This window comes from Nyctereutes procyonoides, unplaced genomic scaffold (assembly GCF_905146905.1).
Source record: "Nyctereutes procyonoides isolate TBG_1078 unplaced genomic scaffold, NYPRO_anot_genome, whole genome shotgun sequence".
Lineage (NCBI taxonomy): Eukaryota > Metazoa > Chordata > Mammalia > Carnivora > Canidae > Nyctereutes > Nyctereutes procyonoides.
In genome coordinates, this window is record NW_026575035.1 from 1,571,499 (window position 1) to 1,589,136 (window position 17,638).

Consider the following 17,638-nt stretch of genomic DNA (forward strand, 5'->3'; position numbering starts at 1 on the left):
ACAAGCCATCTACATCAAACCTTATTTCCAACTAAAACCAAAAACAAAAGCACAACAATCCCGTAGTGTACCAAGTGTGTATTTCAATTTACTGTATGCAATCTAACAAAAATTTGGTCATAATTTACCAGATATACATAAATGATTTAAGTAGTAAAAGAAAATTCAGTTTAAAGAGAGTTAAGTTCATATCTTGAGGAAAAGTAAAAGTACATTAAGAATGTAAAGCCAAGTCCAGTTTCTATGCAATAAGTGAACTGTAGTCTAATAAAGCAGATTTAGGTGATTTTCAGATATATATCTTTTCTCTTTAATATATATTTATATATAGACAGATCTACCAATTGTAAACTATGGTTTATTTTAAAGGAGGGGGATAAATGGGACGAAAGAAATCTTTATACTATACTTACATATTCACAAAGCAGAACATTTTACGTTTAAAATACTTTTTCATTCATAGTATCTTTGCCCAACTAACGTCTACTTTGGACCCCACCAGAATTACATTATACTCATTTGTCTAGAACACTGAGAATAAGATGTACTCTTCAGTCTTAAACAAAAATCAAACCAAACTATTCATGTCAGTTTTACAGTTATGTAGAAACTACAATAAAGTTTAGATGACAAAAGATGTATCTAACCATTGTAACTGTACTTTATATCTTTGATTTATCCAAGCAGAAACAATGTCTAACATTAAACCATTATACTACCGAAATTGGAGACGAGAAAACTTGTCTCTTAAAAAAAAAAAATAAATCAACCTTCAACTTTGATCAGATGGAGCACCAAAAGGATTATGTCTGTCAAAGTGTACTTCGCAATTTTTCCACACAAATAGCACAATTTAGTGACCTGATATAAAATAGGAAAATATACTAAATTTCTTTTTAAAAGAAAGCTGAAAATATGATATCCCTCAATCTTATATAATATACAATGTTCCTGATAAATGTCATGCATGTTAATTTTAATTGTGAATGCTGCTGTGAGTTCAACAATCAGCTAATTCATCTGTCAGGAGACTAAATAAATATAACTTCAATTTTATATCACCCCTTGTACCCTGAAGGATTTTAGTCAACAGAACAATCATAAAGCCTGTTTTATTTTGTAAGATTTTTTGCAGACTGTTGAATCATAGTGACTACCAGAAAGACTATATATGAAGATGTAGTAACTTTGAGGAATTGAAAAAATAGTTATCTATCATAATTTCAAAACACTCAATATCCCGGTAAGTATCAAACAAAAGAGAATTCACTTTTTGTGTTATTTTTAATGGTAAAAAGGGCACAGGAGTAAAAACCTGATATTTCACTTATATTGCATAACAAGCTAACCAAACTGGACATGGAGGTCAAATTACGAAACAAATCATTTTACTTATTGTTTCTATGACTTTTCTTTTGATTAGATTTCTCTTTTCAAATAGGACTGAGGTATAGTACACTGGCAAAAATAAAAAGAGGCAAACAAGAATAGTGCCAAAGTAGCAGATACTCAAAACCGAATACCATGTCAGAAGACGTCATATAATAACCATTTCAGATTAGAGCAGCAGGAGAAAGTTACTTCTAAATCATAATCATTTTAGTGGTATTTGTCAACTTCGCCACGTTAACTTTGTAACATCATTTCTTCATTTGTGAAGTAGTAAAATTCATGTCAAAAAGGAAAGGGGGAATGGAGGAAGTCAGTTAGTTCATTCCAATAAATTACCTCTCCAGTTCTTATAAACATGCCCATCAGCACAAAATTGAGAAATAATACCTAAGACTAGAGGATACTTGGTTTAAGTTATGAAGCAAATTAAAATGGAAAAATACAGAAAAGTAGAACCAATGGGGTTGAAAAGGCCCCTCACTGAAAATCTGTATTAAAAAAAATAAAATTAATAAAAATAAAAATAGAAACAAAACTCTACTAGTACAAACTAGCCTGAGTGGTTTGATGGACAGAGTAATTGGGTCAGCTGTCACTGTAGTCTTATAAATGGATTTTCTTCATTCATGTTAAAGTGGCACATGAATGTAAGCTCTTTAAGGATAGGTACTATATATTCGTAGGACCCAAATAGTTATTGTATATCCTATAAATAAAAAATATTTTTACTTTGATAACTGACTGAAGATGTGGGGACTCCATGTAATCCAACCACAAGGTTGTTTGCTGTACAGTCCTGTGCAAATATAAAAAAAAATTTTTTTGCTATAAGGCTTTTTGACCCTACAGTTTTCACAGCAACATAACTACCATCCAGCATGTACCATATTTTGCAAGCCTTCAAGTTCAACAATTCAAATTGTCGATTCATATTATGTCCAAATGCAGCATCCTTGAGGAGTATAGGTCAGTTAATCATCTAGAGACATACAAACATCTCCTGATTCATCCCATCGAGATGGATCATTCTGATCTTCTCCATCATCAACCAGCTCTTCGTCAGCTTCTCCCACTTCATTCTCCTCATATTCTTCATCCCGAGGGAAATCTGTGTCCTGTCCCTGATCTACACCTTCTTGCCCTCCTGGTTGTGATTTATCTGCACAGTCTACACAAACACCATAGCGTCGAGATCCATGTCTTATTCCAACACTGGCTGCTAACATGAAGATCTTCTTACACACCATACATTTGTATTTTTTATCCTTTTTATGCACCTAATTGAAGGGGGAGAAATCCAATATAAGGACAGTATAGACAATAATGCATTTGAACCATTCAAATTAAACCACCTGTTTAACAATGGTTGAATGTATACCCTTGGTTTTCTATATGAAGCTCAGTTCATAAATCATATTCTTTGTTTAAAACAATTTGCTTAATAATCCAAGTTCTCTAAATTTTAGGTTAACAATGTTAAAATACCTTAAACTTCACTAACATACAGTTTATCTTAAAGATCAGTTATATTTAAAGTTACTTACCAGGGAATGTCTTTTCACATGTTCTCTGCGAGTAAACAGTTTTCCACAAATATCACAGCTAAATGATCTGACTCCCGTATGAATGAGCAAATGCCTTTTTAGTGTTCGTCTGTATTTGGCTACATAGCTACAATGAGGGCATTTTAACTTGTTCATGATTAGAGATGATTCACCTTTGAAAATAAAAACACACACACACACAAAAGCAATTATATATTAAACAGAAAACTTGCTATCAAAAGTTTGTCCCTGAGAATAGGGATTGTAGGGCTACCAGTATTTTAATTTTTTTTTAAGACCCAGAACATGGAAGCTTTTAATTGTGAAAAATCATTTTAAAATTCTGCAGATGTTTAGTTGACTAATACTTGCCATTTTCCCAAGTTTCTTGTTTTGGCCAAGATTCGGGCAATAATCCATACTTGAAATCGTTTGAAGCACCTGGTATCAATCCATACTTGAAATCATTTGAAGTACCTGGTAGCAGTCCATACTTGAAATCACTTGAAGGGCCAGGCATCAAGCTATACTTGAAATCATGTGAAGTACCTAATAGAAAAGTGATTTTAATGTAATTATGGTAATAAAGATATTTCTTATTAGAATAAAACAACATAGGACATAAAATTTATTATATCTATGCAATATTATGATAGAACAGCTTACTATAAATAGCTGGCTAAAAATCTCTACATTGTAATCTAAAGCCGAGATGTCTTCATACTTTATTATCCTAATTGTAATACTCTAATTGCAGGCATCTTAAACAGAAAAACTAAAATTTAAAATACTACCAGAGGAGAGAAAAATTTGGTAAAATAAATGTCAATATTTAATAGTGCATGGAGGCCACATGACACTTTTTTTTAAGATTTTATTTATTTTGAGAGAGGACAGCACAAGCAGAGGAAAAGGGAGAAGCAGGCTGCCCACTGAGCAGAAAAGCCCGATGTGGATTTCTATCCCAGGATCCCGGGATCTTGCGACCTGAGCCAAAGGCAGACACTTAAACTGAGCCACTCAGGTGTCCCAAAACTTCTTTTTTATACTATATTTCAAATATATTCAAAACAGAACTCTCTTAATAGTTACTTTTAATTATTCTATCACTTGAGACTACCACCCTGAAGCCCAGCTTTGGAACAGGAGAGGCTCTGCACTGCCCCGAAAACAATCACATAATCTTGTCTTAAGACTAATCAGTATGGGGCACCTGGGTGGCTCAGTCGGTTAAGCAACTGCCTTCAGTTCAGGTCATGATCTTGGGGTCCTGGGATTGAGCCCCACATCTGGCTCCCTGCTGCTCAGTTGCCTGCTTCTCCCTCTGCCCCGCCACTGCTTGTTAGCTTTCTTGCTCTTAAGTAATTGAGTTTTCAATAAAAATATTAAATCTCTACCCCTACTTCATTGTTCTCATTCTTTACAGCTGATACAAAAATTCTTATGGTAAAAATAATCTATTGTACAACTCACAAAGACCACTCTTCAACCATATTTCTAAACCAAATATAAAATACTTATACCATTAGCAATTTTTTGTACAAGGAAAAAGTCTTCAAAATTCAACCCCTCTGTTAACTGCTCATTTCAAAACTTTTTGTAAATTCTTTTCAACAGTTGGGAGAAACCACCTTAAGGCAATTTCTTTTCTTCATAATTAGGGCTTAATTTTGGTCAGTGCATACATATTATATTCAGAAGCTTCTGAAAGCTTGAGTACTTCTAGCCACCCCCTGCCCATTAATTTAAGGAATTCCAATGCTATGGAGAAGTTGAATCAATGAACATCCATATTCCTTTTGTGTGCCTTTGACAAATGTTAATTTTGACACATGTACTTTCTCTGTGAACACACACTTTTTTATGTATTATTTACTCATCACTTTACCTCTCAATATAGCATTTATTTTCTAGAACCTTCTCCTACATAACCATAGTACTTTATCATATCCACGAAATTTAAAACTGTCAAACTATTATTTAACCCATACTACACAAATTCCAAACTGTTCTTCAAATGTCCCCCTCTCCCTTTTTAAAGATTTTATTTATTCATGAGTGACAGAGAGACAGAGAAAGGCAGAGAGAGAAGCAGGGTCCCTGAAGGAAGCCTGATTGGGAATTCGATCCTGGGACTCCAGGATCATGCCCTAAGCCAAAAGCAGACGCTTAACCGTGGAGCCACCCGGGTGTCCCTCATATGCCCCTTTAGTCATTTTAGAACTCAGTCATCAAGATTGACCATGCATTTTGGCAAGTATACTATGTAGGTGATATTTTGTGCTGGCTAGTGCATTACATGCAGAGGCATGGTATCTCTGCTGCTTTCATTACAAAGAAATCTTTTCCTCTTTGTTTAACTGAAGTTATCTGGGATGATAGGGAAACCATGTGAATATATTAAAACAGCCTTTTGCATTGTGGGATAGCCGATCAACAGTGGCTTAATATCCATGGATGATTTTTTAGAAGATTTTTTATTTATTCATGAGACAGACAGAGAGACAGGCAGAGAAGCAGGCTCCCTGCAGGAAGCCCAATGTGGGACTCGACCCTGGAACTCCAGGATCACTCCCTGAGCTGAAGGCAGATGCTCTGAGCCACGCAGGTGTCCCTCCATGGATGATATTGAATTACTTCCTGTGGGGTATTTTTTATTTCTGTCATTATGTATTTATTAGCTTGGCATTTTTCTCTAAAGCAAGTTTTCCCCCTTCTTTATACTTACTTTGTTCTCTGGAATATTTATGGATTCTCTGTCTCTATGGGAAGGATACTTCTCCCGAAGTACAACTGACAGAAACATCACTACTATAGAATTAACGTTTTCTTTAGATTACCATACTATTATTTTACATCAAAGTCAATTAAAATACGTTAATCAGCCAACTGGATAATTACCATTTTCATCCTACGTATATACTAGCAGGAAGCCACCAACCCTATTAACTTAATTACTTTTGGTACTTAAGAATTTGAAAAGCTCTAAATAAATGGCTCTCCTAAACAGTAAGAAACACCCATCCATTTGTATTTACCAGGTTTCCAAAGTCTTATCATAAACATAGCTACCATGGATCCAAAGTATTTTCATATAATACTCTCCCTTAAGGGAGAGAAACTGCAATAGGTCCTTAAACATGTACACAATCACTTCCCAATCTTCAAATCCTCTCAAACATACTCTTACTGTACTTTTGTAAATCCTACTATACCTACCAGCATCACCTCCATCCTGACTGGAGCCGGCTTCTGCCAATAAATTTGTATTCACATTCCTATCACAATCTGGCCCTGAGAGTAGAGCACCATCCAGATCTGAAAAGGAGATGTACAATAATCTGTTACTTGCAACCACACTATAACCATCACCAACCACTCCCTGCTTGGTAGTTTCTTATGCGGACTAAATAGAAAATTATCTATCTGCAAGTTATAATACCTACTACATGCTTAACGCGATTAAGGCACAAAATCAGACATGGTTTTCAGCCACAAGAACAAGCACACACTCGAGTAAGAACAGTGTACTGAATAGGAATAAGCTTTAAGAGGCAGGGTGAATTAGGTTACTGGCTATGTGAGCATGTGCCTCAATTTCCTCATATGCTTCCAAATAGTTCAGATTTGGTTTAAAAAAATCAAGTCAGATAATCCAAGTCAAGTGTTACAAATTACAGTGTTTAGCTCCCAATGACAGCTGCTACTGTTACTAAGCACATGTATAAAACGTTACTGTTTCTGTATTGATTCAGAAGTGAAAAAGACCAATTAAAGCTAGAATAGTAAAGGAAGATTTCAGAGAAGATTAATTCCTTAATCTTAAAATATGGAAAGGATGTAGAGGCAGCTTAAAACAAAATACATACTAATGAGATGAATGCTTTTGGTTCCATCTGTTAATTTCTTTTAAATCTGTTCCATCCCTTCTATTTCATTATCACTGCCTTAATTCAGAGGTACCCATCATTGTTCCCTTGGATTAGTGAATTACTAAAATAGTTTCTTGGTATCCTTGCTTCAAAACATAATGCTCATACTTCTGAAACATGAATCCTAAATCTTCAACAGTTCAACAGAGCTTTTAGGCTTGCCCTCAAATTCCTTAGTTTAGAATACAAGGTCCAAATATTTGGGTTTCTACTAGTGAATCTAGCATCATCTCATTGGTACTATCTACTCTCTCAAATATATGTGAAAAACATTTTTAAAATGCCACTTTCTATGGACAATCTGTCATCTCCCTGTCACTTAAGACTCATGTTTGATATTACCACCTCCACCACTCTGGCTTCCCAACACCAAGATTAAAATAATAAAGGAAAATTTTCAAAAAATTCTGTTTACATAAGCAGGTATTGAATTCAAAAAATTGGTGGGCAAATGAAATAGAATGCCACTCAGTAATGGTTCTAGTGCATAGTTTTAAGACCCCAAATCACTTAATAGACCTAGCACTTATGTTCTAAGAGACCAGATGGATTACATCATAATGGCACAATAGGAGATCCTCAAGCAGGCATAGACAGGTCATAGAGTGCTACAGATTATGGTGAGGATTTTGGCCTTTACTCTTAAAAGTAGTAAAATGATTTTTAAAATGGCGTTAAAAAAACTATTCCTGGTATCATATGAATGAATTGAAGGAGGAAAAGGAGATAGGGAGACTAGTTAGAAAGCTCTTATAGAAATTCAGTTGAGAACTGATGGTGTCCTTGACTTGGTTGATTGTAGTGGCAAATGGGAGGAAAGTAGGTTGTTTGAAGCAGAACTAATAAGTGCTTGGTAAGACTGAAAATGGGAGAGGTAGTGTTTGAAGGCAGGAGCGAAGTTTCCATCTTATACCAATGGCAGTCAGGGAACTCTGAAAGAGGACCAATTTTAGGTAGTTAAGATATTTAGTCTGACAGACCTTAAGAGGTAGTTTGGATAAGCTCTAGATACTGCCTGAGACCTGGTCTCAGCTCTGTCACATCCCAGGTGTGTGAGTCGTGAAGCACGTTATTTTGCTTCTCTAACATAGTGGTTCTCAAAGTATAGCTCCTAAATCAGCAGCATCAGCATTATCTGGCAACTTGCTAGAAACAGAAATAGTTTCAGGTCCCATCCCAACCTACTGGATCAGATACTTTGGAGGCGGGGCGCAGAAATCTGCATTTTATAACACTCTAGGTGATTCTGATGCCTACTAAATAAAGACTGAGAACTGTTTTATTGTAAAGGCAGGGAAATTATCAGGAAAAGAGCTACGCTGCTTTTAATTTATTATTATTATCCAAGAACCAAATGAGATAATAAAAGTGCTTAGCTCCTTGCTTGGTATGTAACAAGGTCTCAAAATTTTAACCTTTTTTTTTTTTTCACTTAAGCTCTGAAGTGGAGAAATCAGTACCAAAGGCTATATACATACAATGCTTAAGCTGGTGATAAAAATGAGTTTTCAAGATGTTTGGTAAATAAGGTCATGTAAGTAAACAGATGGTGACCATGAAGAAAAAACTGTGACCAATATATTGAGGAATCTTAGCATTTAATAAACTGTAAAATGATGCAGAATTTAGGAAAAAAGTATTTCAAGGAAAATTCCACCCCAACAATGCTGCCAAAAATTTAAGGTAAGGATTGAAACATGCATTACTTTCACTCAATAAATGCTGAGCACCCAGGAGGCCAATGATGAGGACAGTGCAACTGACTCTGGTAGATCAGTGGGGCAAGGAGGAAAAGTAAGAGTGGCCTGTGTTGTGAGCAGAAATGATGAATTATGATATATAATACAATCTGAGAAATTTGGTTGCAAAAGGGAAGAGTAAGAGCTTTTTTTTTTTTAAAGGTGAAAGTAAAACATTTAAACGCTGAAATGAAGAAGTCACTAAGAAAAGGAGAAGTTAAAAATACTAAAGAAATTCAATGATAATGAGTCTGGAATCCAGAAGCAAATGTTTAAGTACTTAGGAAAGACAGCAAAGACAATCAACATATAGGGAGAAGTTAAAGACAGGTACTTAATCAATGTCCTTCATCTGCCAGCATTTATTTTCTCTGTAAGGTGTAATATTAATAGACGAGGTTATTGCCTAGAATAAATGTGCTGAAAGTCAGTAAAATGAACAAATATTTCACGTGAAGAAGAGGAACAGTAAATAAACTCCTTTACCTGTTTCCTGAGAGGTGGGAGGGATACTGGTTAGGTTTTATTTTCCCAGCATTCATCCCAATGTATGACAAAACACTTTTCAAACAAGGGTTGTTAAATGTTGGTTTGAATACTCTGCCCTCTGCAACCTCTATTACTAGTTCAGTTTTAGTTAATGGTTAAAGAAGAATAACTTGTTTTCTGATATATAGTAAACACAAAAACATACCCTTAAACTGAAAATAGTTAATTGAAATTTAGTGGCTTTTTTTTTTCCTATGAAAAGCTGAATATATTTCAATAAATAATTTAAATCATTCAAACAACTGTGCTAGGTTTCCAGCTTTTTAAAAAATGTCATTATTCTGGAGTGTACAGTCTGCTCAGAGGGCACTTCTTAAAATTCTGCCAAGTGGGTTTGTAAATACAGGCAGGGTGTTTCTATTTATGTAACATTCTATAGTGATTTGTTGAGGCTTCCTCAGCTGGTTCTTAAAATAGACATTTCCTGTCTTCTACCCTACCTCTTTAAGTATTAGAATTTGTGATCTTTAATCCTACACCAAGCACAGAATACCTCAACCTGAAAGCTTAATAGATGACAAATATATTTTTCCTGTGTACAAGGTTTCTTCTGGAAAATAAAATCATAACTATGCTACAGATATCAAATCTCTTTTGAAAGATACTACGTGGTTCTTGATTTCAAAAACAAATCTCAGAATAGGTGAGCTTTTCCAGGTTGACAATAAACTTTCAGAAATAGCACACTTAACTCATGAATCAATACAGACTTGGTATCATTGTTGTACCTTATTAGAAACCAGCCAAACTGCCTAGCAACTCATTTCTTATCAGTTGATCTAAGTGGGATAGAAATGAGGCAACCAACCATTCACTTGAAAACAGAAATTAATTTTGCTTTAGTAGGAAGCGAAAGCAGTAATTCTTGGTCATCTTTTTTCCAAAATTACAGGATTAAAAAATAAACTCAACTATACTTAGTTTTTGACATTTGTGACCTTCCCATGAAAATCTGTCACTTGATTTAAACTTAGCAAAATAGAAGACCTTTTTGAAGAGCTATTAAAACAGTTTCAGGAGGTAACTATCTACACTAAAGGTATGGACCTGGCACACACAAATCAAAAACAAAAAACAAAAACAATCTGCCATACTAGAAATGAGAGTGAAGAAGTTAAAGTACATCCACCTTTAATTAACCTTCCTAGTGATAGGAAGGCTATACTTTTTTGCTAATGAACAAAAATAAACCTTACACTCTATGATAAATCAACATTCACTTTACTAATTCCTTTATTTAATAAAACCATTTCCAAAACCTCAAGTCTACCTAGATATCAGCTCTTGTTCTTTATAGTTAGTACATTGTCTATCCTTGAAAGCAATCTTCTCTTCCGGTTCATTTAAAAATATTCTGATTAACCATGTTTTGCATGTTTTAAAAAGATCTCTTTTTCATAGATTTAAAAAAAAATCAAATGAACAGTAATGAAAAGAGAATGAGGCTAAAAAAAACAGTAAAGTAAATCTCTCCTCAAAATTTATATCAACTTTTCCTCACATAAAAAAAGAATAGCAATGTTTGCCCACATCACAAAGTTGCTATGAAAAGTGACATCAGTAAATGAAAACACTAAGTAAAATGTAAAGTACAACATAAATCTAGGTGTCATCATGCTAGGTTAATCTTGGTGCTGATGGTTATATGTTTCTCTTGGACCACAGCAGGTTTGCAATGCTTCCAAGTCATCTGGTAAGATAATATAGTACAGCACCTGCTTGTTAAGTGCTAAACAAAACTAAGCTGGGAATAAAGAAGGTTTCCCTGACCATTTTATTTTGGTTCTCAAAATTGCAGAACAGAGGCAAGTGCAAGTGCAGACTGACTTAGATTTTCTTAAATGATAAATATTTTTGAGAAGAATGGAATAAAGATGACCTCAGAAATCAAGGTTTTAGAAATAACTCCACTGTACAAAAAAAAAAAAAACTCAAAGAGATTCAGTCTATCCCCACTTTCATTTTCACATAAATATATGTCAACATCAAGTTTCTTTTCTCTGAAGGCAGTTTCAGAACTTTTTCTTTTTTTATAAACAGATAATTTTTCCTCTTCATTCACTGTGATCAGGTTTTTCCATTTTTCATTGGAGTAAATTCACTTACAAATTTGTTATATAAAGCACCCTTGACAGTTCCTGTAGCACCCCAGAGACTAAACATATAGTTTCCATTCACACCCCACTGACTCAAGTGACTGCTCCATCTTAGACTACACTGTTTCTTCTTTGCACTACTCAAACAAGGGTGTTATTTCTGTTCTCGCTAGTCCTTAAAAGGTCCACCCAGATCACTCCCCACCCCAATCCATTTGTTTTTTCCCAGAGGCATATTTTAAGGGACCAAAGTTCTAGTTAAAAACCTCCCATTGCCTCAGTCTGTACAATACAATCCACAAATTTGCCATGTAAAACAAGGAGAATCACTATCTAGCCTAACCTATCTGCCAACCTCATTTCCCACCACACTTTCTATTCGTTTACCTACTTACCCTGACTTTCTTGCTACCTCAGTGAATGCCCTTCTCCCTCTCCTGGCTAACACCTACACATGATCCAATTCTTATTACTGCTTTTTCTATGTAGCTTTCTCCAACTCTTCTGAGCAGCTGGGAACCTCACGCTGCACACCCTGCCATATGTACTATTTTAACATTTGTCACTACATTGGGTATGTTTCTACCCCACAGCAATCTTATGAACAAGTTCCAGGTAAGGGACTCCTCAATCTTGACATCAATATCATCTGGCAAGATGCTTATTTTTGGGAGGACTTAAAATTTTAATTGCCAAATTCCCTATTATGATGTGGAAAGCTATTCTGGTATCCCAGAAAGTACTATTTTGTTAGAATATAACTTTACACTTTTGAGTGAAGTTAAATTTAAGACCAGCTTCCCATCCCAGAATATTAAGACTATGTCAGAAATCAAAATTTCAGTTTTGTAGATGTCTCAGGCATTGACACTGAAAGGATTTAGACAACTTGATACTCTCAGGCAGGACTCACAAAAAAGCTCTTATAACTCATCCACAAGGCTTCTTTAACACTCATCTGGCCACACAGATTCTATTTCTTCAGGGTTTTTATCTAGTAGGTCAATAAAAAATATAGTCATCTCGGGATGAATACGGCAGACAGGGGACGAAAGAACACTAAGCAGAGGAAAAGAAGGAAATAAAGATGGCAGAAAATTCCTACTACCGTCTAGTTACCTACTATCATCTTCCTAAGATTAAACATTGGAAGATTCTTAGAGATTAGTATTAACTACTAGCCCATTAACTACTGGTGTACCTTTATTTTTTAAAATGAACATCAGGCCTTCAAACTACCATTTATCATCCAATTTTACTATTTTCTAAGAAAAATGACTTAGCATTATCACTTGTAGCTCATCGTTCCTAACATTAAACCAAAAGGATGTCTGAAAGGCAGAGCAGAACAGCTGGAACACCCTAAGATTTAAAAACTCAACTAATCCAGATCCATAAATCTATCTGAAATGCTTAGAGGAAGATGTAGAATGCAGCAATTTTCAGATTTTAGAAAAGTAGTTAACTACAATACTCCCAGTGGGGTCTAGGGTAGCATCCTATAATCAGAACAGTATTTCTGCAACAAAACATGAATACTCACATTTAAAGGAATGAGTAAAAGATAAAAATAGCTGGGTTTGCTGCCAACTGAGTATCAGGTTTTGTTGCCAAAATGATTAAGAAAAAGCTCTGGGTAGTTTTTACTGGATTTCAAGATGTCAGAATTATGAAATTTTTCCCTTTTCCCATTAGAGACATTATGTGGGATACACTCAAGGCTAGTTATAGCTACAAAACTGAGTAGTAACAACACTGAGTCCAATGGCCACATCTCTTTAAACAAAGCCAAGTTCCATGGTTTTTAATCATATTTAAAATAGTTTTTTAAAGATTTTATTTTTTCATGAGAGACACATAGACAGACAGGCTGAGACAGAGGCAGAAGGGGAAGCAGGCTTCATGCAGGGAGCCTGAAGTGGGACTCGATCCTGGGACTGCAGGGTCACTCCCTGAGCTGAAGGCAGATGCTGAACCGCTGAGACACTCAGGCATCCCTTTAAAATAGCTTAGATGGTAGATTTACATGGCATGGTCAAAAATATCACTCTCAAGTGTGATAGCCAGTTTTAGCCAGTTTTCAGAACTGTAAAAACTTAATCTTTCAGAAAACATTTTAAGATTCTGCAACATCTGAAAATAATGCCAAATATCAATCCAAAACACAGAAGTGCTGGTTAGTAGATAACTCAGGAGTTCACTATAAATAGAATAATTCATTACTTCAAATATGACTTAGAATATCTTAGAGGTATTTGGCTTGTGCATTCTGTTCTCAAGGTTGTCTTCTAAATACTCAAATTATGTGCTTTCTAACCAAAGCTAAATATGTGAAGCTGAAACCTGATTTCAACTCTACTTTTATAAGAATTTGTAAGAACTAATAAAAATTTACAAATGTTATTAAAAACTGCTTTCCCCAGAAGTACATATGAAAGAAAGGAACCTTTAGATTTAAAAGAACACTAGGGCAGACTGGGTGGCTCAGTGGTTTAGTGCTGCCTTCAGCCCAGGGTGTGATCCTGGGGACCAGGGATAGCGTCCCGCATTCAGGCTCCCTGCATGGAGCCTGCTTCTCCCTCTGCCTCTCTCACTCTCGGTCTCTCATGAATAAATGAATAAAACCTGAAAAAAAAATTAAAAGAACTCTAAATTCTTTGCTAACATAAAATCACCTTGCATCTGAATGTTTGTATGACATTGAGAAAAAGTTAAATCATCTATATAGAATTATATCAGCTTTTATTAAAGATACAAAACTCAATTATATAATATACTGCTTCATTTCCTAGAAAATGTTTTTGAAGGATCCCTGGGTGGCGCAGCGGTTTGGCGCCTGCCTTGTGGCCCAGGGCGCGATCCTGGAGACCCGGGATCGAATCCCACGTCAGGCTCCCGGTGCATGGAGCCTGCTTCTCCCTCTGCCTGTGTCTCTGCCTCTCTCTCTCTCTCTCTCTGTGTGTGTGCCTATCATAAATAAATAAAAAAATTTAAAAAAAATGTTTTTGAGGAGACTGTTTACTATATTACATAGTATCAACTATATAAAACCCCACTGGAGAAATCCCTTTCAAAATTCAGTACTGGAGAAGTTTGTCATCCTCCAGAATTGGCAAATGTTTCCTCCTTTTGAGAGGCTGCTTAGTATTTTAGAGCCAATTAAAAGCTTAATTAGGGCAACCATATTAATACTCTTCAGTAGCACACTTAACTTCTTTACTGCTGTATTTTGTTTTGCTGATGTTCAGTCACTTCAAAAATGTTTGTTCAAAATGATGTACGTGTGCATAAATTAAATGTGTACACATCATGAGCAATTATTTACAATAGGTGCAACCTCCTGGTGTAAATGAAATAACAGAAAAATCTAGATTCAGAAAACCATGTTCCTTAGGATCACAGGGCATCAAAAGATCAACAATGAGATTAACGTGACTTGCTCTGATTAAAACAACAGCATGGGGCAGCCCCAGTGGCTGCAGCGGTTTAGTGCTGCCTGCAGCCCAGGGCGTGATCCTGGAGACCCTGGATCAAGTCCCATGTCAGGCTCCCTGCATGGAGCCTGCTTCTCCCTCTGCCTCTCTGTGTGTCTCTACGAGTAAATAAAGTCTTTAAAAAATAAAAAAATAAAACAACAGCATGTGTGAACACACTATAAAAATGACTTTGGTGTTATATTTACTCCTACAACTTAATTTCTAATCTCATATTTTTATATGCTTTACTTGCCTGAAATTTGTTTTCTGGTTGTGAATCAGCAAGACAAGGATTTGAAATCTTTATATTACCAGAGTAACTTCATTAATGACACCTTTTTTCCTGTTTTATTACCTAGAATTCTTTCCTGACAGTTTTAATTATTCCAGAAGCTTCAATAAAACAGTAAAAAGAACAGAAGTTTATATCTAACCTTTCCTAAATTCTACTTTCAAGTATCCTCATATATCAAAAATGATTTGAAGCAAATTACAGTAGTGAGTCAAGTAACAGCTATGCAAGTTTCTTTAAGATAAAATCCACCTAAATAAAATCCCTGATATTTGTGGGTACACCTTAACTCAATATCTTAGATCTTATCTCAACATATTACAACAATAATTCCCTACATCAGAACACGAGCTTCAACATTATGTGGCAAGAAAATATTTAGAGTCTGTGGTTTACAGACTTTAGGCTTAAGAATCTGGGGAAGTCATAGTTCTTAAAGGGATTCACAAATCTGAATATGCCAAGCATCGCTCATAAATCATATCAATAACTTTCTATGATTTAAGATATTTATAGAGTTTTAAATTCATTTAAAAGCATCTATTTCACAGTGCTTTTTCAGTATTTTCTCAATAAATGGAAACAAAGTATAACCTAATGATGGTGCAGTTCATAAAAATGGTTGAGGTTTTAAAAGGACCCATTTTTTAAAAGACTGAGGCTACCAGTTCATTATTTGCAACATTTTAACATGAGACAGTCTTAAACATGAAACCTGCTCTATTTTTACTAGCTCAATGACCTTGAGACAGGCCTTAACCTTGATAAACACAGACCCACTGTGTTCTATATTGGTCAGAATTTGCCTGCAGAGTTCCACTTAATTCTGTACACCAAAATTTCTGGGTGAAAAACATAAGTTTGACTGTGAGAAAAAAATGGTAGGGGCTTGGAATTCACTTAGCCCAGAAGAAAAAGGGACCTCGGGGCAATATTTATTATCTGTAATATCTGAATGGTTGGTTATCAGGTAGATTAGAGGTTAGGCTCAGATTATACTACTCAAAAATGGCAGAATCATGAAGGTAAAAGAATGAATTTTGGCTCGATATAAAATAACTTCCTAATAAGTATCATTCTACACTGGAATGGGCTGCTTAAAAGAGTATTTTTTAAATTATTCAAACAAAAAGGCCAACCTGAGGCTATTAAGACTACCTTTCCCAGAATTTAGTAAAAAGCACCCTGCTGGAAAACCAATTTTAAATAATCTCAATAGTCTAATTTTGAAGGGATCTATAATGACAATAGTTGTACTTTTGTACAACTATTCATAATTATTCTATAAAATAAATACTACACTCTAAAGATGAAATTGAAGACAGGACCTTAATTTTTAGATCATGGTCACATAAGTAGGTAAGTACGAGATCATTTTCAAATCATGACTCAATTTGGGTTGTCAGTGGATCTCAACCTTCACTTTCAGTGTAATCACCTACAGAGCTTATAAAAATTCCAACAATCAGGCAGTTTCTCAGAACCAATTAATTCCATCTCTACTAGAAAGACCCAAGCAGGGACGCCTGGGTGGCTCAGCAGTTGGGCATCTGTCTTTGGCTCAGGGCACGATTCTGGAATTCCCCCGGGGGTCGAGTCCCGCATCGGGCTCCCTGCAGAAGTCTGCTTCTCCCTCTGCCTGTGTCTCTGCCTCTCTGAGACATGTCTCTCTCATGAATAAATAAATAAAATCGAAAGAAAGAAAGAAAGAAAGAAAGAAAGAAAGAAAGAAAGAAAGAAAGAAAGAAAGAAAGAAAGAAAGAAAGAAAGAAAAGAAAAAGAAAAAAGAAAGAAGGGAAGGAAAGGAAGGAAAGGAAAGAAAGAAAAGAAAGAAAGACCCACCAAGCATCATGGTCTGCAATGTTCCCAAGTGATGTCAATATGCATCCAAGAAAAATTAAGACCCACTGCTCTATTCCAAGGTTTGGCAATGAAGGTTCACTAAAGCATATTCATGTTCATTTGTGTTTACTTTATGTCTGGGACGACTTTCATGCTACAATGGCAGGCAGAGTTAAGTAATTGACCGAATGACCAGCAAAGCCAAAAATATTTACTGTTTGGTCCTTTACAGTACAATTTGCTACCTCCTGGCTCTGTATTATATCCTAAACATAATATTCTTATAAGATCCCCATTTCCTGTCATTCAGTGAGGTCCGATTTAGAGGCACTGAAAAGTTGCAAAAAGTTCAACAACTGGAATACAGCACATTACTGATAAAATCAAATGTCAGTTAAGCAAGGTTCAGACACCAAAGTGATACCCATAACATAATAGAATTCTTTTATAAGATATAAGAGATAAATTGAAAGCATATAAGACTAGAAATTTATGATCTAACTAATCCTTCAATACAAACTCAGCTGAACGGGTGCTTGCTGAGTTAATAGCTAGTAATGTTATTTTTAAGGTATGCATTGGTTCAACAGTAATGCTTCTCTGAATCACTCCAATTATATGTGGCATTAAGAACTGGGCTATAAGCTGATTAGTTTTACCAATTACTACCCCCAAAACCTGCTTATGCCTTAAAATCATGTATGTGTTTATGTATTTAAAAAACCCCACAGGGTTCCCATTACACTGTTAAAAGATTAATCTCTGTAGCAGAAAAA

At 35.3% G+C, this 17,638-nt stretch overlaps 1 protein-coding gene across 2 annotated transcripts in view; it reads right to left on the reverse strand.

Moving 5' to 3' along the window:
- Window positions 1-283: 283 nt before the first annotated feature.
- ZBTB10 (zinc finger and BTB domain containing 10) overlaps window positions 284-17,638 on the reverse strand; it is a 29,933-nt gene continuing 12,578 nt past the window's right edge. The window contains exons 3-6 of one of the 2 annotated variants that reach the window (XM_055318420.1): window positions 6,156-6,254; window positions 3,414-3,485; window positions 2,937-3,109; window positions 284-2,669 (exon numbers count right to left, since the gene is read on the reverse strand). In XM_055318420.1, coding sequence (XP_055174395.1) covers window positions 2,364-2,669; window positions 2,937-3,109; window positions 3,414-3,485; window positions 6,156-6,254 — 650 coding nt within the window. In that variant the 3' untranslated portion in view covers window positions 284-2,363. Of the gene's footprint in view, window positions 2,670-2,936; window positions 3,110-3,308; window positions 3,486-6,155; window positions 6,255-17,638 lie in introns of both variants that reach the window. The other variant, XM_055318419.1, reaches the window with a different exon arrangement.